The following is a 26,493-nucleotide window of genomic DNA, read 5'->3' on the forward strand; positions in this document are numbered from 1 at the left end:
GGGGATCTGGAAGGTGTGGGTGCAAAGACAATACTGTTATTTCTTTTGATCACTATTAGTTTTACTGACCTCAGGGTATGGTCCAAAGAATGAAAGAAGAACAGGAAGCAGCACCAATCCATTGAGAACTCCCAGAATGGTTAAGATTGCCAAAACAGCAAAGAAATACCTGAAGTGAGGTTTATGGGATTGGGAAAAGGAGAGAGGAGCCACTTGTTAGTTACTAACAAGAGATTATGAACTACTCCTAAATATATTAGGATAATACATACATTAAATTGAATCTCAAGTATTTTTCATATTGTACTAAATAATTATATCATTTTCCCTGTACAGACATAGAGTTGTGGTTGGTTTTTTGGGGTTTTTTTTTTGTTTTTTTTTTTGTTTTTTTTTTTTAACTTTCGGATTAGACAAGCTGCATTCCACAATTCAAAGTGTTAGTTCATAAAGGAAAGAAAAAAATTACATTTGTTAATTTCGCAGAATCTGGAAGTTTGCAATGTTATTTATGAATGTGTTACACAAACACAAAAATATGGAATGTGCAGTGAATAGCTGAATGAACTGAAAGCACAAATACAATGAAAAGGGGCCCCCATTAGTGAAAACCCAGCAGAAGCAAACAAATGAAGTGAAGGGTGTAGAATTTAAACAATTTAGCCTAGAAGGAAAAGAACTCTTCTTGCAGCAGCTAATCCACTGTGAAATGCTTCTGCATCTTACAGCAGAATCTCTAATTAAATCTCTAGTGTATCAGGTAAGGCTTTCCCTTGCTGTTCATTAATCACAACTTTCCGCCTAGAATTCTGTGAGTTCCAATTTTACCAAACAGCTCAAATTGCAACCTTCTTACAATACAGAAACCCACTTTCTGCAAAGAAAATGCTGCCCATTCTATAGCGAGCTTCAGCATTGTACTGAGTAAGAGCACTTCACAATGGCAGAGCTGCACTGCAGGCTAACCTTTTGTTGAACAATTTAGCATCTCTGAATACTTTTGTTTTGCGTCAGCCAATTCAAACATAAAGGCTGAAGTACTATGGAAGAAGAAGAAAGTGCACAAGTAGTTGTCCTTTCCCATCGTCGAGGGCTAAGGTCTGGGATCCTTCATGAATACCAAGGTAAACCTGTCAGTAAAAGGAAAGCCTTGCTAGCTGGTATTCGGCACAGCTGGGGCTCAGACTAAACTTAAGGCTGTGTTATAACTAATGATTTCAAGGATCCGGTCTTGGTAAATTCCTCGAGGAGAAGGGGTAGCGTAAGAACCGAGGGCAAGTTTGCTACTAATGGGTCTGCTGATTACATTGTCTAGCTGGCAACAAACTTTACTGCCCCCCTATTTCCACATCTGATCAAATATTTCAGACTCCTGTAAAACTACAAATACCCTGCTATTGTAAACATTTTGGAATTTCTGATCTACATTAGCAAAAAATCAGCAAACCAATCTACTCCATTAACATAAACCATCAGTACCTTATACTGCGACAGAAATCAACAACAGACATTAAAAACATTTGCATCTCATCCATCTAACACTAGGATAAACAGGAGGATTTTAGCTCTGACCGCTCAGAGTATACAATGTCTGTTAATTTACTTAATCTTCCACACTGTTGGATTAATCCATCCCTTTCCGGAAGTTTGGAACCTTCTTCACCCAGCATAACAATACTTAGGCTTTGATAGTTTATATTACTGTATTATTAAAATAGGCCAACTAAAGTCAGATTGTGCTAGAAAATGAGAAACTGATGGCCAAAAAGAATAAAATAATGTAAGTTGAAAAGTTGAAAAGCTCATTTTATACACGAAGAGAATCCAAATTTGGTGTGAAGGGCTGCCACAATCATTTATTTGCTATGACACAAAAATATGCTTGTCAAAATCTACTTTGTTAAATTTGAAAGTAGAAGACCAATGTACCCCTGCAGTTTTATGTTAAATGTGTAAGTCAAGCATTCCATCTCTCACAAGATCAGGTCCTAAAAGAGTAATTCTACCTTATTTCTTCAACATCAAAAAAAATCAATAGCCTAGTTACACTCCCTCCACAGTATGCACCGTACAACCTAAACATTTCAGTCTTTCCAGAAAGACCACGTTCGAAAATCAGTAGGAAAATTTACAGGCAAGTTAAAAAACATCAAAAGATCCTGTTCTCTAAATAAATAAATAAATAGATAGATAGATAGATAGATAGATAAATTCTATCCCCGGAGATGCAGTATCCAAGTAATAATCATCTCCATGAAGGTTTCATGAGGTCCAACAGAAAGCTTCCTACCATCTTGCTGTCTTCAGATCTTACAAATATAAATAAAAAAATCTTTGTAAGATTCAACAACCATTCTCCCAGATTCTGCCTCTGACATTTTGCTGCTGTTGTTATGTGGATGTCAATGAAGTCTAGTTATCTATCCAGCTTACATCTACCTGAGTGGTTAAGTTACCTTCCAGAGAACTTTTATTTGCCTCAACCCAGCTTACGGCTTGTGTTTTTTTTGCATGCTGCAGTTTGTCAAAAAGAGCATGTGCTGCTGCTAAGATTTTACAGAGCTATTTGGAATAGATTGCAATCTATTTCACTGCACTTCTCAAATTCCCCAAAACGTGCTCTCCTCTCATATTTGACAAATTCACATTCTTAATTAAATCCACAAGAAACAGTTCACCTGTAGTTCTAAAACAGAAGAGCCATCAGGCTTTTCTTTACAAAAATTTAATATGAAGTTCTGTGGTCATGCTTATGGTTCCCCAGCTCCAAACAAGAGCTTTCTTTCTCTCTCCCTACTTTCTGCACTGCCATAAACCTGTCATATAAAACAGAAAGAGATGGCTCAGAGAGTATCACTTGCAGCACAGTTGCAGCACATTTTTAAGTTCGTGCATCTTTTTAGTGCACATTTTTATGCATACAAGAAGTCTGGAGCACCTAAAAGTTAAACATCAAACCCAGCTAACACAGGACCATACCAGCTGTTTTGAACTGATTCAGAACTGTAATTAGCCAGCTTTTCTAAAGAGGGGCCATTTTTTTTCCCTCTCACGCTGGGAGTCAAATTTCCCTAGAACAGATTTTAATACCAGCAATACCAAAACTACTAGGTCTAGCACACAAGGAGTAAGTAGAACAGAAGGAAAGCAGGACCAAGATGCAAACATGCTTGATATGCCATGCACAACAATAAAAGGACAGATACACTGAAATGCTTAAATATTAAAAGCACTCTTATTTTTATTCTAAAAATAAAGTCAAGAAACACACAAATGCTTTACCTGACAATAAAATCAAACTCTGATCCTGCAAGCATTAATACTCCAAGAAGAGTGGACACAGCTCCATCCAACACTGGTGCAAACATATGTTCCAATGCAAGGACAGCCCTACGGTTCTTATCTCCTATGGCAGTTAAAAATGCCTACAAAACAGTGAAATTCATTTAATTACACATATATATACAACATGTCAAACATCTTTTCTCACAGCATGTAGTTTTTTGCCAGTTAATTATTTCAGTCCATAATGTATGAAAATATCTCTATAGCTGGCCAACCTTCCAGACATAGCCTGAATCTGCATTGATAGCACAAAGCTGCTACTGAAGTCACAAAACCAGAGCAAGCACTGATTACATAGAGTAATACTTTCAGAGACAATTTTGTCCTCTTGTACTATTTGACATTTGAAGTTGTCAGCTTTGCTTATTTCTACCTAGAAATAATTCAGTTCATATTTTACGTGGCTACTCTCCTCACTCCTGAAGGGATATGGGTTCTGTTACTGTAGTGGGAAGTTTGCTTTAAAAATAGCTAACATTGATTCTGGTTTTCCTACCCACTTGTCACTGATCATGGATCAGTGGCCTGCAATTTCATGCACACATTCTCAGTACAAGCATCAAGTCTTTCTGTCTCATTACAAAGAAGTGTCCATTGGTAAAGTGTATTTCTCTGCACATATCTCGGGATCCAGACCAACAAGATTACCAAATGATGAAAAGCTGCCAGTGTATTCAGCACAATTGTTATAAAGTAATTCTGTAGACTGTGTGCTGCTTTAACACTCTTCTATCTTTTACTACTCAAAAGCTAGCAGCCTTAGGAATAATGCTGAACACTGTAGTATCTAAAATACTATGACTCCTGAAATGTCTGTTTCTCTCTCTGACTGCTTATTCATCGAGCTTCACCAAGAATCCTTGGTTTCTTATTAACTGGTCTTCTCAAAAATTAACAGTTAACTAGTGAGTCTTCTCACTCAACAGTTTGAGAAGACAGCAACTTAAGGAATAACTCTTCTTATGATCTTTCTTTGGGAATTCTCCATCACCTGCTAACTACATGAGTTCATGCAGTTATCTTCCTTTTAGTCCCGATATTTAAGTCTAGCTTCTCTACAACCTTACTTTCACTTGCCTAACAAATTAAGGCTGAAATCAGTCAACACATCAGAAAGTGATTTGGTGGGACAGGCAAACCAAAGACGTGTACTTACACATACAGAGAGAGATTTATAACCCTGATTTCCATTGCAAGCCAAACCATGCAACGTTAATCTTTAGTATTGGAATAATAGTGATCTGTGGAGTGAAAATTAATGTATCCAGGGTATTTTATATTCCCATATACAAAATAGATAAAGAGCTTCTCTCCTCACATTTTCCTACAGACTCTGTGCTTGATGTGCATTAGTGAGTTCTGAAAACAAAATGCAGCTTTTTCATGTGGAAAATGAACTCAAATCCATTTGAATGTTAGCGGTGGGCATTAAACAATATTATGTGATTCTGAAAACCTCCTTTCAAAGGTTTCTGTTTCATAAAATACAGAATGTACACACAAGAGGGAGCAAACAGCTACACAGCACAGCAGCAACAACAGCCACACTGCAGACAGTGGCTAAGAGAGTCTAGACTGCAGTGATACACAGTAAGAGCTCTGCTTTATCTACATTTATCTATTACTCAGACAGCTAGATACAAGACCCCTACTCATGACCTTAACCACAGCACTTAGGAACAATTGCATCAAAATCAACTCAATTCTTTCAGAAATATAAATGTTGCAAAAAAACTGTCTGAAGTATTTGACTGATTTTCTTCTGAGAATCACATTACTGATTCAATGAAACTAAGAATTTGTGATTAGAAGATTGATGCAATTTTATTTTAAAATACTATGTAAATGCTTTACTTACCAAAGCAACATGAACAGTGAATTCCACACCAATTCCAACAGAAGCAATCAGGATAACCACAGGGACTGCACTTAGTTTTATTCCAATTAGACCCATCATGCCAAACAGCTCCACAGTCATCAGAGCCAGCACCACCACCTAGATAATTTCAAACAGCTATTAGTAATTCTTCATACTCTATAGAAATGAAGAAAAAGACACTTTAGAACAACTTTTTGACTACAAAATGTACCCCTCAAAGCAATCCTATGTGTCATTACACTCAGACTTGCTAAAGAGCTGATTTGAATTATACTCCTAAATTATCAGGCCAAGCATCAATTTTCTGTTCATTACAATTTACCAGTGATTTGAAAACTGTTTTTTGTTTTGTTTTTTGATTTTTTTTAATGGATTCCTATCAAAGCATGCAATTTTTTTCCCCACCTGTATTATGACAATCATTTTTTAAAAAGTAACTTACAACCACAAGTATTGGAACACTTTTTCGTAGAACTGTATATGTGAGCATAATTCTTAGTAGGCTCGAAGCCTATAAGAAAGTGAATGCTATAATCAACTGATGACTCTCAGGTTACAGAAAGGCTTTGAGCTTTGAGGATACTTGGGGAGATTGACATGAACAAAGGGAAATGTTACATCAGAAGGCAAGTTTTATTTTTCTTTCGTCTATCTTGTAAAAAAAATTGAGGAAAAGAGAGGGGAAGAAATTCATAGAATCAACTTTAAAGTTTCTAAAACTGAGCAAAAATAAAATATACACGTTGTGGTGGGCTCTGAAAAAAACCTTTTCTAAGGGAAAAAAGTATGCACCACAATAAATGATTTTGCAAGTTAATGAATCAAGAATAATAACATAAATTGCTTAAGTGCTATGAAAAATATTCTAGACTAAACATTTATCTTTTAACATACCTGTCGTATAAACGTACATTACAAAAACCAGTAACCATTTTATGCTTTTGTACTTCAGGCATTTTATAAACCACACAATAGTTTATGGAAGTTAAACATAGGAACCTCATCATTCAATTTAACTCGAATGTTTACTGTGAGACTTACGGTGCCTTGCAAAAAGCATGGAGGAGTATTCTCTTCAATTTAGAATTTTATGACTCTTTCTCATCAATAGCCTAGTTACACTCCCTCCACAGTATGCACCGTACAACCTAAACATTTCAGTCTTTCCAGAAAGACCATGTTCGAAAATCAGTAGGAAAATTTACATGCAAGTTAGTCACAAGCAAGTCGAGAGCTAACACTTTCTGATAAAAGAGGCGAAGGAATAAATAAATAAGAATAACTTCAGTATAATTCTCAATTTTCCTCTCTTCTTTACTTCTCACGTTAATATGCATCTGAGCAAGGGCAAAAGTTTATATATCTTAATAAGAAACATTTAAAACTGAAAAAAAAAAAAAAAAAAAAAAGTGGCCAAAGGATTAAGGTTATTAAGGTTTGTACCTTTAGTGTGAACTCTACTCTCAAGTTGAATAAATATATAATGAATGATGCAATATACACACTCCACCAGAGGCCCAGACATAAACAAAACCTTCCCGACTACAGCAAGAGCTATGCTGAAAGGAATTTGACTTCAACAAAGACCCTTATAATAAACTTACAATGATCCCAGCCGTCCAGGGGTTTAGGAGGAAGAGGGCACACACCAGAAATGTGCAAGCCAAAACCACGCTAATGGATAAGAGGAGCCAGTGACGAAGCCCAATGTACTGCTCCCAGAATAGAAACGGGTAACCATTTGGGTAGCTAGCGATCCCGAGGCTGGTGTAGTTATTACAGATAGCTCTCACTTTCTCAATAGCTTCCACAAAGTCAGAAGTCTCACGCAATCCATTGAGGTAGAAAGGAAACTGAGCATATTCTATGGGCTCAGCTGCTGGAACTAAGAAAGGATAGCAACGTTTAAATGAGTGCTTAGGCAGAAGAAGATACACAGAGAGCATGATTAACAAAACATTTTGTTCCCCATAGCAAAACGCTTAAAGTTTTTAAATTTTAATTTTATATCTTTTGAGCAACTTTTGAACTATCTTTTTGAACTTTTGAAAAACTTTTGAGTTTTTCTTTAAAACTAAATACACAAGATGACTATACTTCATCATACAGTGCAAAAGGACAAATACAGTCTCTATTAGGTTTCCAAACAACTTCACAGTAATTGAAGAGCAACAGATATATTTTGAAGTATTTAGTCTTCAGTGCTACAGTGCATTTTAATGACTATCCTGCCAAAAGCCCCTGTCTGCAGTATAAAATAGAAGATCACGTCATGTTAAACATTTCATCCACATTTTATGCAAACACAGTCCTCTGAAATTAGAGGTGATTTCCCTGTTGTTAAAAATGAGGAAAATTATATTCAGTGAGGTAGGCTAATTTTCAGATTTCCACTGACTATTTTGAGCCACATTCAGAAATCAGTGTTACTTTTGAAAAAAAAATCCTTAATATAAACGTAATGGCTCAATAAGGAAGCACATAACCTGTTATCCTTCAATTTGACAAACCAAAACTATGCATACCTCTTCTAGAGCTTAATGCTAAGTCTACTGTATCACATGAAAAAAAAAAGCTTCCACAACAAGCATTCTGTTACTGCCGTTGTGTGTTCCAGACCCTGCAGGCTCATTCAGCTGACTTGCTAAACATGATTTGCCCTATTATAATCTCAACTATAAATTTTCATTAAGACAAGACTTGGCTGACTGCCAAAAAGCTCTAGGGTTCAGATTCACTGAAGTACAGCTAGCTTGTTACCCAATCACATTTCCAAGTGCATCAGGCCTCCCTCACATGCCCTCTCCATTTTCTCACTGGTGTGCAACTAGCAATCTTCCCAATAAACTCAAAGCTGAATCAAAGCAATGCAAACTGGCTGCTTGGGAAGACAGTGAATGGCATAAAATAGGATTGCTCCCCTACATAAGTAGCTCTTGTACCTATTGGTGCTGGAAAGTTAGACATATGAGATAACATGATAATAATCCCTCAGGTATTTAGAATTGAAGACAAACATGATATAATCTCAGTGTTAACACTTCAGAATAACACAGGCAGCAATTTCAAGCAACTTCCAAGTTCCTCCCACAGAAAAAACTATCAGGCAGCGCTAAAAAGTAATGTTTATTACTAGCTTTTAAAGGATCACAGAATGTTTTGGTTTGGAAGGGATCCTTAAGATCAACTGATTCCAGCTCCCATGCTATAGGCAGGACACCTCCCTCTAGACCAGGTTGCTCAAATCCCCGTCAAGCCTGGCCTCAAACACCTCCAGAGCCCTCTCTTGAGCATCCTCAACCATGCTGGGCAACTTGTTCCAGTGAAACTTCAAGTGCTATAAAATTCATTTTTCAACATGATAGAACACTGCAGTGGTACCACATTTGCAATGGTGCATTTGTCTCTTGAGGCTACAGAGTAACATAATATATTGTTCTGTTTATGCTTCAGAGCCCTGTATAGCATCAACCAACTAGAGTTACTCGTCCTTGAAGGAAAGAGTGGGGGCACTTATATAAACTGTAGGACATTAAGATGAAACGTTACTTACTTCTTAGCCTTGTTTCTGGCATATAGTCTGCTTTGTCATGCACCCATTCTGGGCGGTGAGGCCGGATGTTGGCTTGCGAGGCAGCATAGGCCACTGGGTCATTGCTAACCCAGGCTGTCAGGTAGATGTAGAAAGCATTTGGGTTAATGATTCCATCTGCATCCACCAGACGCTGTTTAGTCAACTACAAAATGGAAAAATTAAGACTTTCAGAATGAGTTTTGGTTTTGGAGCTCTTGCTGTAATGTTTTCAGCAAAAAAACAAAAACAAACAAACAAACAAAAAAAAACAAAACAAAACAAAACCAACAAAAAACTACTCTTGTTTGACAATAAAATCTAAAAAAGTAGTGATAATAAAGTGTTTATTTACAAATTAATACTCATATAGCATTTACCATAACCACTAAACCTGTAGATAGTTCCAGAATAGAGTGAAGCAACTACAGCTGAATTCTGAGCCTGCAGCCACAAACGAAAAAACAACCAAGTTGGAGAAACATTTCAAGAAAGGGAAGAAAATCTGGCAAGAGTCCCTATACACGTCTGTGTGCAGTTAACCTCTGTTGTTAACGCCGAAGGAAATGCCACCCAGTAAATGGAGGAGAGCTATAAAAATAAAACAACATCTGTATAAATTTTGCTAACACTTGCCTCCTATGACCTATGTATTCAGAAAATGCCCAGCATCAAGAAAGTCGACAAGTGCCCTTTGTTACTCAGGTCATCATGAGCAACTGTATCTGTGGGGTAAACAGCAGTGGCACACTTCCAGCATTCTGTAGCCAAACACTCCACAGCTAGGGCCATGACAGAGGACCCTGGGGGTGAGAAGTATTATTGGGTTTTTTGTTTGTTTGTTTTGTTTATTTAACATTCTGGCCTGGCTCCAGCTTCAGGACTTTTTAATGAAATGAAAAACAACAGTGACGGTCATTTGAAAAAAAGAAAAGAAAAAAAAAAGCTAGATTCCAAAGATCTGGATTCAATTAATCCACAGGATATGCAACAACTGTATGTCTTCAAGCTGTCTTTGGATCTGCATAGTATAGATCTCTGCACCACACTTTTCTCCCTCCCAGGCACAGGAAATTGTATCAGCAGCTGTAGTCCAATCACATTTGTTCCACCGTGTACCTGGTACACACTCCCAAACAAAACCTCACTTAAGGTCTTCTATTCTACTCTTTTTATTTCCTTAATTCACTGCTAAAGCTTCAATCCGATCTGACTGCATGCTGCACGTTGCTATACAGCAGCATTTTACACATCACAGTAACTTTAAATAGTGTGCTCTATAAAATCTTTCACCTTTAATGCCAGCGAAAGAAGGAAAAACAACAAGCAGATCTGCCAAGAAACTCATTAGAAATATTATTCCTCTGCCTAAAAGCACATGGAATCAATAATGATCCAAGGAAAGGAGAATTTAGATGATTGCAGAATGTCTTCTTCTTATTAAAGATGAAATTGATTTAAATACAATTTTAGTTAAAGAAGTCAAACCTAGTATGTAGTCATCTAACAATGGCTACAGTAGTTGTATGCTGTTATAATCTTCTAAAAGGAGACCAGGTGTTCTATTCAGCAGTTCAGCCAACTGTCATTCCTGACTCTACCACAGTGTATCTGTATTTATGACAACAGTACAAGAACATTATACTACCATTCATCAGTTACCTTCTTCAAAATTTAGGTTTTTAATGAAGTGATAGCAAATACTAGGTGCAACATCCCAGAGCTGAGCAAAGTTGATCCTACAAGGAAATTTGATTCAAATCAGGAACAATGCTACTTATGACAACATGACTAGCACTGGCTCTGTGTCTCACGTAGGTTCAGCCTCCATACAACCATGTACATAGCTATGCACCTTCCAAAACAAATTCAGTGAAAACAGAGCGCATTTCAGACAGGAGCAGCATGTAACACATCAGTCAGTAATCACCAGTAACAGGCATTCCCAGCGTTGATTGTGAAGGCTTCGCAACCCAGCCCAGACAGCAATTACACATAGATCTAGCAATGTCAGCAAGGCCATGCAGTATGGTGTGACTTAAACATTTCAATGCAGAAAGATGGAAAAGTGACTACAACATGCTCTTTGCATCTCCTCCGACTCCTGATGACATTGTGCAGTCCTGTACAAACCAATAAGGACTCTGATACAATACCTGACTGATGTCAATGGGCTTTGCTCGGTTTCCAGTTTGTACCAAGAGTTTGTAAGCCAGAACAGCATCATCAGATCCATTTTTATAGTTGTTATAAGTGATTTTCCCAGTTTCCCAGTCACTGTCAAATGCATCCTGAAGTCCTGAAGAGTCAAGAGAAGCAAAGAGAAAATAGAAGAAACAGGTAAGAAATCAGTATTAGAAACAAATTTCAGTAGGAAGAAAGAAGAATTACTCTTTTCATTGTAAACTTTGACCATCTATGGCTTAAAGCAAGAAGAAAAAAATCCATTTGCAACCTCTCATATTTGCACTCCTCATTCAGTCATTGTGTGGTAAGGCATAAGTACTGCTAGCACATTCTGTATTCTGTGCAGCAAAAAAGTGAGAGAAACAAGAAGGTGCACAAGAGAAGCCTCAAGACCATTCTTACATCATGATGAGCAGCAAAGCTGAATGGCAGATGCAATGTGCACTGGAGTTACCAATCATCACAACTAGTAATCTCATCATAAAGACGAGATTTGGGATAAGAATAAGACTCTCAGATCTGACATCCTCAGAGATTTTTCCAAGTTTTCATAGCTTCACCACTGCTTGACAGCAATGCTGTATGTGAGACAGCAACCAAGCACTCTGCTTGGAGAAAAAAGTGGGAAAGTGTTAAAGATGTCTGCAAAAAAAAGTGTTTTTCCTCAACGATATACAATTTCAGAATCATCACACTCAAAATCCACCACCACATTTGCATTTATTGCCCCTCAAAACAAAGCTGACTTGGATGGTGCCAAAAAAGAAGAGGCTGAGTTAAGCCTTAGTTTAACATAATTGCCTGCCCTGTAGTTGAAGCCAGAGAACCAATTAGTCCATTATCTGGCAGAAAAACACCCTCCATCCTTTCCCCTTTTCTCCCTCCCCAGCAGAATCCTGGCCAAGTGCATTAAGCCATAGAGGAGGACACACACCACTCTCATTAACCGTTCTGGGCTACTGCAGAGCACTGAGGCAACAGCTCAAACGATGTAACCAGAAATTCCACTACAACAGGAAAAAAAAACACACTCAAACTTTAAACTTCAAACAGCAACTCAGCTGCTTCTCGAGCACAGCGTGAGTGAACACGATTTTGTCAATTTGTTCCATCTGTTCAACTTGTGTAGCTAATACAAGTCGTGGGATCTGCTGCCAGCACATGTAAAGATCACAGCCAACACCTATTCAGTCTCAACTGTTATTTTCCTCTTTGCCACCTTTTAAGGGGGAGGAACACCTCACGGTACAAATTTGGATCATATTTAGAACAGGAAGCCACAGCCTGGTACAAGTAGGCTCTGTGCAAACAGAGGACAAACCGCATGTCCAGGAAAGGGAAGGAAAAGGCCAGGAGGTGGTGTTGGTGGTAGAAATCACCAGCCCACCTCACAGCTGCACTGAGGAGCTATAATGAAAACCATCATTACAGATCTGATAGGTTAGCTACAGCTGTAAGGAGATAAGAATGAGGGAAGAGAAAATATGGCCTGACATTGCCTTGGGGCCTAGGTGCTCACACCATCAAAAAACGCCCACTCCCCTAGAAAGCTGCCTCCTGTGCTGTCTACAAAATTGCTCCCACTGGTAAAGCCAGGAAGTTGGGAACAAAGTGATGCAACAGGCCTGCCAAATCTATCATTGCAGCCCCTTGATACTTGCCCAGGATGAGGATGCTTCCCCACCAGGCTTCTTGAAATCACCAAAGGAACTTCACAGCCCCCTTAACAGTGCTGCTTGTTGGTGCCCTTTGAGTGGGAAAACACTATTTAAGACTTGAAGAAATACATACCCATCCTTCCAGAACACAGTTCGGTTCTCAGTTTCTCAGGAGGTGGCTAGGTGAGAACATTTCTGCTACCATAATTATCATATAACTGATGATTTGGGGAAGTAAGAAGGCTGTGAAAAAAGCATGAGGGGAAAAAAAGGAGAGCCCAACAAAGACCAGCTCAACTTTTAAGTAGAAATTGTTTCCTTTGGTAACAGGAGCACGCAAACTGCTATGCTAACCAATGCATGGGGAAGAATTTCCATCCTAATATGTAGGTAGAACTTCCAGACTAATATGTAGCTCCTGTCACAGGGCTAAACTGATATATAAAACCAAATATACTCCACATGTAACTTGACCAACCTGTGTTGAAAGGTATGCTAAAAAAGATGAGCATATTTTACACTGCAACAGGCAGAAGTTCAGCTCTTTCACATCTCTCACTCTCTGTCCCTTCACTGCTCCTAAAAGTCTGATAAACTCTCCAGCTCCATTCCCTTTTATATCTTTATTTCTCATTAGGTATAATTTCTTTACACTTTGGGCCATCTTATTACCGACCTTGCTGAAACTGGAAGTTTGAGGAAAGAATACCAAGATACCACTCTAAATTGAGCCTCATTTCCAGAGAATTTCAAAGTTTGATTGTTAAAATTTCCTTGAGATGAACAGCAGAGTCACTGCTAGCAACATATGCATTTTTATCATAAACTGTTTCCACCAACGATTTTAAAGACTTTTAATCTACGACAGAGGTAATTTAGATTAACAGAAGGTTTCTGCTGATGCCTTTCTGCAGAGAAATTTTTTAAAAATTAGGGAATTTGTATGTTACCTATGGGACATTTTTATATCAGCAGTGACTTTTGCTTTCTAGTTCAGAAGGAGGGGAAGTCCTCCAGAATTATGTGGGAAGCTGAAAAGGGGGTGAAGAAATTCCTACTTAACCATGTGAACAGTTGGCACTATGAAATATAAGATGACACTTTGCAGAAACTAGCCTAATTACAAGCCACCATGGAATTCAAGCTACCTCATTTAAATTTGGTCACTTACAAAATAACATTTCCAATTGAAAGTTAACACTAGTCATTCATTTATTCAGTTGCATTTTCAGTAGCAGGAAGCACATCAATATGACTGAATACCATGAAAAAAAGTACAGGGAAAATTGCAAGGACAAGTGCATCAGGCTGACAGCACTCTGCTGTAGGGAAACTACAAGCATTCAGCTAAACCAAGGAGGCTATCTTCCTAAAAAAATGCTTTTGCACAACACTGTTGCTTCCCTTCAGTCCATTTTGTAAACTGTTGAACAAATGCATAAATGTCAGAAGGCCATCTTGAACCTTTAATCTCCACAGTACTGAATTCCCAGTGAAGACAGTAGGAATTAGGCACATAGTTCAAAAGTCATTCCTACTTTGATTATCCTGCTCTCTTCAGCACACAACAATGCAGCAACAGAACTACTTCCATCTCATAAAGGACATTCCTTCGACCCAGACTAAAACTTCACCCCATTTGTAAAATCTGTTTTCACTTTCCCTTCTCTTCACTCCTTTGATTTCAGTCCTATTTGGCAATGACCATGTAACCTTCCATTCACTACTGTCTGCACCTTCAGATAATCCCTTAAATATGACAACAGTGACAGTTTTTACTATGATAGTTCACTTTCCCCCCAAGTTAATGCCTTGTATCCTTCTCTACTGCTTTGTAAATAGAGTATCGGTCAAGATGGCCCAGTCTTAAGAAAGCAGTTAGCTGTTTCATCCTAATTGTTCCAGTCCTGAGGAAAGTTGAAAGAAGGGGTAAGGACACAGATATAAACACTAAGCAGTGATCATCGTGATTAATTTGAAACTAGTGCATGATCTAAAGGCAAAACAATATGCTGTCTGTCACAGGGCTGGCACAAATACTTGAACTATCCCAAATCAGGCTTCATGGAAGTGTCCCTGACCACTCCTGTAGAATTTTAGCTCCTTGTGTCCAGGGTACCAGGATACTCACAGCTCCTCTAAAGGAAGAACAGCAGAGGGGAAGGAAGGAAGACATGCAGGCTGAAGTGGACTAGAAAGGCAATAAGAGAACAGTAACACCTCAATACTAGCGAAGATGTGGAAAGGTCATATATGAATGTGTACAAGCAGCATAGAGGAGATACGGAGGCATTGGTTGGTGAAGAACAGACGAGCCCTTACCATGAGGAGGGGATTAGAAAGAGGCATCCAAACGTAAAGGTAAGAGGTAGCCTCTGAAGGCAGTAACAGGAAAGAAAGCAATCTCAGAGCAAAAGCAAGTGGCCTGGCCTCCAGCATTTCATTGTGAGAAGCCAGCAAAGCAGCAGATCCAAGACCACCTTTTCTTAATTTTACTATTGTCAAACTGTGCTCATGTTCAGCACTAATATGTGAAGATCCTGAACACAATCTGCTCAGATTTCTACCTCACAGGTAGAAAACCTCCAAAGGTAGAACCTGCTTTCCCTATTGTGGTTATTATTTGGTTGTCCAAAAGAAAAGAAATAAAATAAACACCAGCATTATAAGAGATTGGAAAAGCACATAGAAATATGTTTGCTTAGGAAGCTACAGGGTATGTTAAGGTTTCAATATGGCAAAACACAAAAGTTGTACTGAATTTTCTTCCCATTGACACTGCTTTCTTCCCTTGCTTATGAGAGAAAAAAAAAAATAAGTAAAACTTACAATAAGGAGACTGCAATGAATGGACCCAGTACATTTTAAAAATAGAAATAAAACAATAAAACAGCTGAGACTCTGTTCTGTTTGATTCTACCGGTGTATTATATATGCAATAGACTCAATAATTTTACTATGTATGTCCTTTAGATGCCTCTGCTTTCCCAATACTGCCTAAGAGATTTTCAGAGGGAAGAAAATATCTCCAAATACTGGTAGTTATGTAAATGTTTTCTGAGAATCACTGGCTGCATCTGTCATCTGTAAATAGTTAAGGTAAAAATATACAGTCTCACTAAGTCACCATAATTAATTTTTCTGTTGGCAAAAAGCTTGCTGAAGATCCTTTCAACTAAAATGGCAGAGGTGAGATAGGCATATTTCAAGGAGAGTGCACTTGCTCACAGCAGAGAATAGTTAAATTTGCTGAGATGTAACTGTACAATTTATTTTAAATACAAAAAAAATATTTGTCTCAACAGGTGTTATTATAGTATCTTTAATATCTTTATTATGCTGACTTCAGTATAATTATCATCAGAGTACCTGAAAGGCTGTGTGTCTCCCATCTCAACCTCTACCCCTTTACAATTCAGCTCAGAAAAAGCAGCACCACACAAATAGCAAAGATACTTGACTAGAAATCTAGAATGTGTGGTGCACTCATGGTCCAATAAAATGCCTAAAGCACACTGGATTTTATTCATGCCAGCAGTCTCAGCTGAAGCCAACAGGATTGCTCGTGCTGAAAGTTAAGCCCGTGCCAAAATACATTGCTGAGGTGGGACTTTTCATTTACTGTTCTCAAAACACTCAGCAAACATTTATTTTCCCAAGACACTGGACCATATTTGGCCACTAATTTTAATCAGAATTCCTCACCGTTGTTGTTGTTTGGAAATTAATGGCATGAGATTGCCTCTCACACTTACAATCTTTAAAAGCTTCAAAACTGTCTTAAGGAGTAGTAAACTTAGCCACAAAGAAGAAAACTGTTGAAGAAAAAGGAAAACAATATTCAAACTCAAATCAGAACCTCGGCATCCCCCTGCTGTAAGCAGTCTTTAACTGTGTGGCTACATTGGAAAACAGAAATATTACTACAGTGATTAAGTGCTTGCTAATGCAGAATAAAGGTACATTTGTGCAATTTTTCTCTTACCTTGCAGCCAGTCTCGAAAGTAGTGTAACCACATTTTGGGAAGCTGCCTATCCTCTTCCAACAAAACATATGTCACATTGCTGAAACTTCTGTGAAGTTCGTAAAGTAAGTGCTGGACATTTGGATAGTCTGCTTTCTGTGTCACTATGTACATATTGTAAAACGAAAAGTACTTGAACTGTGCGGCAATGAAGTCATATTCCCGTGTCTCCCGAGGTACAATGTCTGTGAGATCTAGCCCATCTCTCACCCGGGTAGTTCCATAGAGGCTAAGCCCAAGTAGGCCCAGGAAAAGAAAAATAACCACAACCTGCAATAGCAACAACAAAAACAGAAATGCATTTGGTTTTAGGTTTCTTTAGAAACTAACAGTTCATAGTGGCACACAACTGAACTAGATTCAACATTAATACCCATCACTACATACTCTTAAGCCTATTTTTCTTATCTGTTTTTTCATACACACATACACATAATGCAAGGCTTAGATAATTTGTGTTTTACTGAAAGGTCTCTAAAGCATGGATAAAAAATTTATATGGTAAAAAATAATGGCTTTAGTTACGTAGTTCACAAGCTTATGTTACTGTAAGTCAACAAACCCTCCCCCCCCTTTAATTTACCTTTGAAACTATATGACTATTCTGCTAGCGATATAAAATTTTTGAAGTATGAACAAACCTGCAAAATTATTAAGAATTCCTATTGAAAAAAATTTATTCCTTAGTTCATTATTGTTTATTGCAAAATATTTATTCCTTAGTTTATTATTATTGTCAGGGCAATTTTCCTTGCAGACAACGCAGAAGTCTTTTTTCAACAAACAGGTAAACTGTTCTCCGATTACCTTAGCTTTTGGTTTTAGGAGGAATGGTGCATAATGTTTTTCTGCAAAAGTTGAGAGTGTCCACTTTGTACAGGGTGGCTCAAGGCAATGCACACTGGAGTCCGAGAACTGGGAGAGCAAATCCCTTGTCGAGCTTGTGCTTTCTGGGCTCTGGCAGCTAAGACTATCTTGAGCCACTGTCACAGGCTGTACTGATATTTCTGATCGTGGCTCCGCAGTGGTGTAGTACACTTGTGTATGAGGATCATACTCAGTGCGCAACTGCACTGTAGACTGCATTGTAATCTGAGTTTCATGTGTAAAGCTGTGACTGCTGTACGGGGGTGGAGGACTGTAACAACTATTGTCATTTTCTGCATATGCTTGAGGCTCGATCTGAATCACTCTAGTGACACATGGACTGTAAGAGAAGAAAAAAACATTGCTTACATTCTTATTTTAATCAGACTAGGCAGGATAATCTGCTTCTGCCTGAAACTGTTTCTACTACTTTCAGATGGTTTATGTTAATTATCATACTTCAACATGAATCTTCTCCAATTCTAAATGCAGATGCTACTTAGACATGGTTCTAATTGTAAATATGCACAGATTTCTTATCCTCAATGAAGCAGAAACCACCATTTGTCTGAAGACATCGAGATAGACTCATGTAAATCCATTAATTAATTATACATGCTAATCAGTTCAATAGCCAGGTAGTCACACACAGTCTGAATGTGTAATGTGTATGTGAGTTTGCATTTGTGCACCCACACTTAGAATTAGGCTATTTAAATGAAAATGTAAACACATAAAATACTGAGTTCTTCTGTTTAGAACAATTGAAGTAACTGTTAAATAATAGTTGAGCCTTCTGCGTAAGATCTCAGACTTCTGCGAGGCAGCTTGAAACCACATGCCACACACACACAGAATGTTTTTAAAATGAAGTAAACATATGCAAACATGCATAGGCATTGCCCAGGTAGGATGGGCTAAATGAAGAGAGAACATTTCAGAAGTATTTTTTGAAGCATTCTTTTTATTTTAGTCTAAGCGAGAACATAATATATTATGATGGTGGTGTTGGTTTTTTTAATTGACAGAGATATTTTAGTCTAAGTGAGAACATAATACATACCTAGTTTGTGGTGGTGGTGGTTTTTTTTTTATTGACAGAGATAAATCTCTTCTTGTAATTAAGAAATGACAAACTGATGACAGAAAATGGCATATTTTTCATCAAATGAATAAAACCTACCTAAAAAAAGAGGTATTCAGAATGTTGCTTACCTAAACAAAACAAGCTGTTATTAACTGAATTTCCTCATATATAAATAAGCTCAAATTCTGATAAATATTTGGTGCAACTACTGGTGGTGGAATACATGGGCAGTCTGATTGCCTCCTACTTTTGAGAATTAAGCCTCCAAAACTGAAGCACATTAAATTGTCCAGTGAAAATACAACTTAATCAGAAACAGAAAGCAAGAGTCCTGTCATGTGATCAACTCCTTGTTCTAGCCACTCACTAAAATAAATTTTGGAAAGTCCTTTCTCTCTTTGGTATCAAAATCAAAAGGTCAAATACAGAGACAGATCACAGTAGCAAACACAATTTGCTACTCTTGCAATCACTAGCAATATGATCAAGACAATAAAATACTGCTGCAGTGAACACCCACTCTGGACAAGGAACAGTAGCACTCAATGACCACAAAAGGACACACCTCATCAATCAATCTGTCACACATTCTCACCTTGTAAAACAGCAGAATATATCCAGTCTCCTGTCTTCCCGACGATAAAGGTCCATGCTCAGTATAGCAGGAAAAATTAGCAGAACCATTGCGAAGTTGAATACCACCACAACAGCTGCCTGGAGACCAGTCATAAGAGAAGCAGTATTGATTCTTAGCTTCATGGAGGCCATCATTTTCACAAAGCTTTAAACCTCCTTTCAGTTCCCATTTACCCACTCATTTATCATACCTACCTGTTAGGCACTTTCAAGCCTCTCCTCAAGGGAACTTAATATATCTCAATATAACTCAATATAAGTTATAACTCAAGGGAGTTATATTTTTACTTTTCAGTTTCATTATGGTAGTCCTATTGTAGTTAGTTTCTTTTAATACTAAACTTCGTCTGTTTTAATGTGTCTGTGCCTGGAGATGTAGTGGCACCATGATTTTTAAAGTGGAAAAGACATGAATTAATAAATCGCCCATTTGCATGAGATCCCGCTCTGTTCAGTCTGCCATTATAAAAAAGATGGAAGCATAAGAAAACCTGGAATAAGGTCTGGTGTTCTCACGTTTAACAGTTGTGAAGTTATTTAAACATTAAAGCACATTTTAAAATCAATAATGAAGAAAAGGTTCATCAAACTCTAATGAAACTACTAATATTATGCACTTGAAAGACTTTAGAAGTCCAGTCAGAAAGAATAACATTTTGGGATTACCTCGTAGTATTTTCTAAGCAGCAGCAAAACTAATCCAACAACACATAGTAAATCTACGTATTTGTGTTAATCAGAAGTCTATTAATGATCCAAGTCTATCAAAAGTCTTAAACTGGAACAATAATGCATCCTAAATTGGAAGAAGAATACTTGCTTTAATTTGTAAAGTGAACATTAATTAAGGAAAAAAAAATCCCTGCACGCCCACCTTCAAACCATACTTCAAATCGTTTCCCATACAGAGATTCTCAGGAAATCTCCATAAACATACGTAGCACAGCATTAATCATCATTATTAATAGCATTTTCTTGTAATGTGGAATTACTAAGAGCTCTAGCTGTCAAAAAGGGAAACCTGAGCACAGGTAAGACTGGAAGTTAACAAGTAGTATAGTAACAGATATACTGAAAAAAAAAAACCCAGTGGTTGAGTCATCAACAAGTGGGGAAAAAAAAAAACTGAGATCCTTCTTTTTTAAACCTTCTGTGTTATCAAATGAGCAACAGGCAACCTAGTTTCATAATAATGAAATTATAAGAATTAATATTTAAAACAAATAAAATCAAGTGGTGCACTTGATACAGACATGCTGTCATTCTTTCAAAATAAATAAGTTGCTGCTTTTGACCTTGAAAAATCAGCCTTCAAAATCGGTAGCTGAAAAGATGTTCATGTTTTAAAAATTCCTGACCTATCGTGGTACTAAATTTTTCTCTTATCTTTCAAAATCAAAGTATTAATCTACTAAATGACTTTTAGACTTCTGAAGCTGTTAAGTTTGATTAAAAGACTAGATATTATTTCTATGTTTCAAAGAGCATATTAAGTTATGTAAATACTGTCTTATTAATTCAATCATAAAAACATTGAATGCAAATGTAGTGCTTACTGTTGTTTCTCTTTTGCTGTCTTCAGATTCTTAAATAATTTTGGTCCTGCTAATTATTTGTAGACTTAACTACTGCAAGAGTGTTTATTTATTATTTAAAACCTAGTTATCATTTAACCATATTTGAGAGAAAAGATCCATTCATTGTTTCACTATTTATAAATAGTCACACAGAAAGGTATGTAAGGTACGTAAGACTGAGATAAAGTGATTTCCTTTTGATCCTCTCTAGAATAAATTGAATCTGTTACAAAAACAAATGGCTGTTGTTGACAACATGGTGTTGCTGGACCTGGTTACTGCTTTTTTTTTATTGCTACTAAACCACTGAAAATTATATCACCCATTTGACATAAGTAATCAGTTGTGTCTAACAAAGTTCTTTTGTCAAGGATGAGCTAAGTTTTACTGAAAGTGTTAAAATGTGAAGTTTTACTGAAATTAATCTCATCTGATGTCTGACAATAATTCTTACTTCTCCCTGAATGGCTGAAAAATCAAAATTCCTCTACTCCTACTCTGTGAAATTCTGAAAAGAATTCATACTTTTTCGGTTCCCTCTTTAGACACCAAAATCCTTGAAACTCAAACATTACTACCCCTGGGAACAAATACTTAAGAGTATGGCAGAGATAAAACTAGATAGCTATATTCAGGTGATTCTGAATTAAGAATCAAAACTAACGTAACTGCGAAGAGTAAATCTGCTTATTAGCATGGCATTCCTCCTGCAATCACATAGATTTTTCCAACGCATCCTATCATTTCTGAAGTACTAATCTCCAAAGGTTAAATGTTTTTAAACAATCACCTCCATTCTTATTTGTATTTTAACAGATCCCTAGAGTTTAACACATTTCCAGCATGTTGCAGGCTTTCTTTCCTTCACCTACCTCACCAGCATTTCAAGGTTGCAAAAGTGCTCAGTTTTCAAACTTAGAAAAACATTGCTCTTTTATCAGTTCTGCCTGTTGCCTTGTCAAAAGTCTCCCTGTGACCTGACAAGGTTCAGTATGTCTCCCAGTTCCTGCTGCAGATCCCCAGCTCCACAACCATACGGAAATATGTGACACGAGAAAGCAGATCAAGGCCAGATTAACAGAAGGAAGGAAGAACTAGTGAAGGTGACTAAGTGTCTGATACGATACATCAGCCACCACCTCCTCTCCCAGTACTAATTAGGACATCTGATAGCTTGGAATGGAAACGTACAAAAAATGTGATCATGGCAATATTCCCTATCTGTAATGACCACATCCATTGAAAAGCACCAACAAATCTGTGGTTGCACAGCTTTCAGAGTGGGGGCAATCTGCTAGCAGTACTCAAGCTGAAAGCATGCCTTAGTATTTTGGGAAAAGGGCATCTGCTCTTATCCCTTCAGAAAAGAGTGATCAAATGGAAGAGCCTTAGACTCTCATCCTGAGAAATCAGTGAAGTGAAGATTAGTGTTGGACAGGGAAATTAAAGGAAATGAGATCAGGAGGAAGCAAAATAAGTATTGCGTTAATCAGAAAAAACATTGGTCATTTTCTGAGAAATTTGCTCCAATTTTGCATCTTTTTATAAGCCTAACAGTTGTCTGCTGCAACTGTTAACTGAAACAGAAGAATGGCAGTCTGTGTTGGAGGCAGCAAGGGAGAAGGGAGCCAAGCTGGTAGGCTGGGGCCCTGCTTAAGGTATGTGCTGCTATTTGCCATTCCTGGCAGCCCACCCAAGGAGAGTGTGTGTGCTGTATAGCTAGAGGTGATGAACAGACGAGGAGGTCTGTCAGGGAAACTTCCACTCTGCCTATCTGCAACTCCCCCCTGACATCGCACAGTCTCACATCTCCCCCTTCCTTTTCCCCTTAGGCTTTAATTTTGCTTGTTAAATTCTCTTGTCATTAGCAGGGAAAGCTAAAAGATGTCGGTAAAAGCAGGGGGACAAATCACTGCAGCAGAGTAAGGTGATTTGAATGAGTTCAAAAACCTACATTCTTTCTGTCCACAAAACCCACCACCACCACCACCTGGTAATGTACTCACACATTTAGGGAAAAAAAAAAAAAAAAAAAAAAAAAAACAAACAAAAAAAACTTGTCATTCTTACTGTGAGGGAAAAAGCTGCTGCTAAGACTTGTTGGGCAAAGTTCCACCTCTACTGACTACTAAATCTACACCATTCCTCAACTGCTGGGGAGGAAGTTTCCACTATGAGCAAGAAAAGTTAGGTGAATTTTTATGAAGCTGTGCATTCTCTTCTTTGGTGCAGAATGTATTCCATAAAGGTGTCTGAACATTTTGTCTGAGGAAAAAATTCAGCCCAACAGTAGTTATACTCTGCCATACCTCCTTCATTTACACTCAAAATAAAGAACAAATTTAAGATATTTCTACTGTGAATTTTGAATCAGTTTTCTGATTCTCTGCGATTGTGATAACGTTTCTCTATCCCATCCACCCCCAATTTTAAGAAATGAAACATCTAAAAATTCAGAACCTATTCGCTCAAAGTTCTAAGCATTTTCTTATAGATGATTCTTGGGACTAAATTATTTGAGAAACCATCAGCTTCATGAAGCCTAAAACTGTTTCAGTAAGGAGCTAATTAGATCAACAAATAAAAAAATGCAAACAGTGAAGAAATTAACACAGTCTCTGCCACATAACAGAATTAATTTCTAAAATCTCACTTTCAAAATGATCTTTTTTTGTTTGTTTGTTTTTAACTCAGCAAGAGCTAAATCCAGTAAACTCCAAAAACAACAGCAAGCTTTCACAGTTTAAGTTCCATGAAGTAAACAAACAACTCAGGGCTTTCGCTGGAAATCAGAACAGAAGCTGAAAAAGAAGAAAGCATGGACACGCAAAATGTCAGCTTCCAACTAAAAGACAGACTTGTACATGCAGGAAATCATTTATTCTCCCTCAGCAGCTGGATTATTTTACAAATAATGGGCCTCAAAAGCTATGGAAACTTTGAAAATTATCTTGTAGTATCTTAAGAAAAGTGAATGAAGAGTAAATAAGGTCAAGATCCATTCTTTTTCTAAGCCCATCTTATCCCATAAGCCCATGTTAAAAATTCACTACCTAGATGAGAAGAAGGTAGCCACTGTGGAAAGTAAACTGCAATATTTCATTGCCTTCTGAGTCAAAAGCAATCAAAGATGGCAGTGAGTTCTTTAAACAAGCCCAAGAGAGAAAGGGAGAAAAAAGAGTATTAGTAAAGAAATACATATATAAATGCATACTATCCATGAAAACCTGCCAAGGTTATCTGATTCTGAATGCTGTAAGTAATGCACGATCTGACTTTGATTTTACCTGGCGAAGCTAGACAAAGCAAGAAATAGATGTTCCTTTCCAACAATAAGCGATAGTGGTTTCTGATTTATCCACGTTTTCTAGTTCCAATAAATCTTCAGTACAGATTTTCGGCTGCCCTTTTTTTCATATTTTCAAATCATTCCTATACATGAGGGCTGCTTTGTAATAATGCCACCTAGTTTATTACACTGGGCCACAAAATCAGAGGCCAATAGTGGTGGTATGGCAGTGGAGATTGAACTGATATTCCAGGACATTTTGTTGCTGTGCAACCAATGGCTGCAGAGGGGCTGTCTAATAAAATAGTGTCAGACACAGAAGTGCGTATGAAGCAAAGATATGGAATTGAATTCCTCCATGTGGAAAAAAAATGGCATCCACTGACATTCATCAACAATTGCTGAACATTTTTGGAGACCAAGTAGCAGATGCCAGAACAGTGAGGCCGTGGTTGATGCGTTACAGCAGTGTGAAAGACTAGCTGTGCTCTGGATGGCCAAGAAGGCTATTATGAGTGCAGCATGCGGGCTCTTGTTCATTGCTGGCAGAAATGTATAGCTAATGGTAGTGACAACATTGTAAAATAGTGCTTTGTAGCTGAGAATTTGCTCTACCAAACAGGGTTATTGTGTGCTTTCTATCTATTGCAGATTCCACGGAAATAAATAAGAGGCATTACTTTTGGAGCTACCCATGCATGGGGTTGTTATTTAAAAACCAAAGAAAAATTACAAATGTGAGAAAGGACTCAGCAATTGAAATGCTAGTTTTTGAACATCCAAGCAATCCCACATATAAATTCTATATTAATCACTGCCTTAAAACAGACTTTGATCAGTGTTTTCATTCTGAATGATGTTGACATGTTCATACATGATTGTATTGAAATCTCATTGGGATCTTCTTATTTGTCATTTTATTCTGTGGACAGCTTCTTTGTTTTCTGATTCACTCTATATGGTGATAGCAGTTAAGAACAAAATACCTCAGGATAGGTACACTTAATTTGTACTGAGATTACAGTAATTGCAGCTGTTGTCTCCACTTACTATCCAAAGGCAACCATTCATGTTCTGATGCAAAGAATGAGATGAGAGGCTGAGCAAAATCTGATTAGAGAAGAAAGAACTAGTTTTGTTGGTTCCTGCTGAACAACTTATAGGTATGATTAGGACAAAATGGCTAATCTCTGTTAAGTACTTCTTATGGGATGCATTCAGGATGTAGTAACATCTACAAAAGCACAGTTACTGCTATGACAGGAAAAAAATACTTCTCCTCTGATTCCTGGTGAGGGCGTCCAGTATCCTGTTAGGCGTTTTAAAGTACATGTTGGATGGCTGAATCTTGACTACAGATTTAGAAGATACGAAACACTTCTTGCAAAGTATTACACTTCGAACATAATCTCCACATACTGAGACCAGTCTTCGCTACAATTATAATTCTATTCTGTAACTATTACATCGCCTATAGAATAGACATCTGGGTTTCAGCAAATCAGCAGAGCTAAATTCTGTTAACCACTCAGGACTCAGCCATAGTTTTAGTTGCCACAGACACCTGCCCAACTGTGCAGCAAACCAAAGAGGCCTTTACTTCCTCCATTGTTCAATACCAAATTGCCTATTGAGATGAAAATGGCAAATGAGTTGCTAAAACTTACTGATCATGTAGCTGCTATCTCTACTACTACTGTAAAGTTTACTACTTTACAGCTTAAAGCAGGCATATCTAAATCTCTGACAGCATTAATTGCCACATACTAAGAAAAAACTAAAGTCTTTGCTTCCTCTAGGCAGCCAAGAGCTGCAGGAGAATGAAAAATAATAGAAAAACCCACTCTATGACAGAAGAAAAATGACTCCTGAAAAAGTAGTTTGTCTGTTCCACATCAAGGTCAGGCAGCGCTATAAATTCTTTTTGTGTCAAAGCAATGTCTGATAGGAAACTCCCAAAGATTTCTTCAAGTAGTTTGTTTATAAAAAAAGAAGCTTTCTTCAGCATCGTTAATATTTCATCCTCCTGAAGGCATATTATCAGAAACAAATACAAGAAGATGGAGGGAAAAAGGAGAGAGTAATACATGTTTCAGCCCATAAAATTAATGTTTTCTCTCAAAGTACTTGTAATATAAAATTCCTGAAGTTCTCTTCAGGAGATTTTATATATATATAAATATACATATTGCCTTGCTCCCAATTAATATATATATATTACATGTATTACACACACACACACACACACACATATATATATAATATATATATACATATATTACATATACATATATTACATATACATATATTACGTATACATATATTACGTATACATATATTACGTATACATATATTACGTATACATATATTAC

At 37.4% G+C, this 26,493-nt stretch overlaps 1 protein-coding gene across 3 annotated transcripts in view; it reads right to left on the minus strand.

Moving 5' to 3' along the window:
* The window catches only part of PTCH1 (patched 1), a 43,364-nt gene that overhangs the window by 7,303 nt on the left and 9,568 nt on the right, over positions 1–26,493 (minus strand). For all 3 annotated transcript variants that reach the window (XM_042826895.1, XM_042826896.1, XM_042826894.1), the window contains exons 12-20: positions 19,215–19,333; positions 17,473–17,872; positions 16,626–16,935; positions 10,952–11,094; positions 8,778–8,961; positions 6,829–7,109; positions 5,204–5,341; positions 3,283–3,425; positions 70–169 (exon numbers count right to left, since the gene is read on the minus strand). In XM_042826895.1, the coding sequence (XP_042682829.1) occupies positions 70–169; positions 3,283–3,425; positions 5,204–5,341; positions 6,829–7,109; positions 8,778–8,961; positions 10,952–11,094; positions 16,626–16,935; positions 17,473–17,872; positions 19,215–19,333 (1,818 nt within the window). The remainder of the gene's footprint in view (positions 1–69; positions 170–3,282; positions 3,426–5,203; positions 5,342–6,828; positions 7,110–8,777; positions 8,962–10,951; positions 11,095–16,625; positions 16,936–17,472; positions 17,873–19,214; positions 19,334–26,493) is intronic.

The sequence above is a fragment of the Centrocercus urophasianus genome, unplaced genomic scaffold (assembly GCF_019232065.1).
Source record: "Centrocercus urophasianus isolate 14NV4802_14NV808 unplaced genomic scaffold, USGS_Curo_1.0 seq_27, whole genome shotgun sequence".
In the NCBI taxonomy this organism is placed as follows: domain Eukaryota; kingdom Metazoa; phylum Chordata; class Aves; order Galliformes; family Phasianidae; genus Centrocercus; species Centrocercus urophasianus.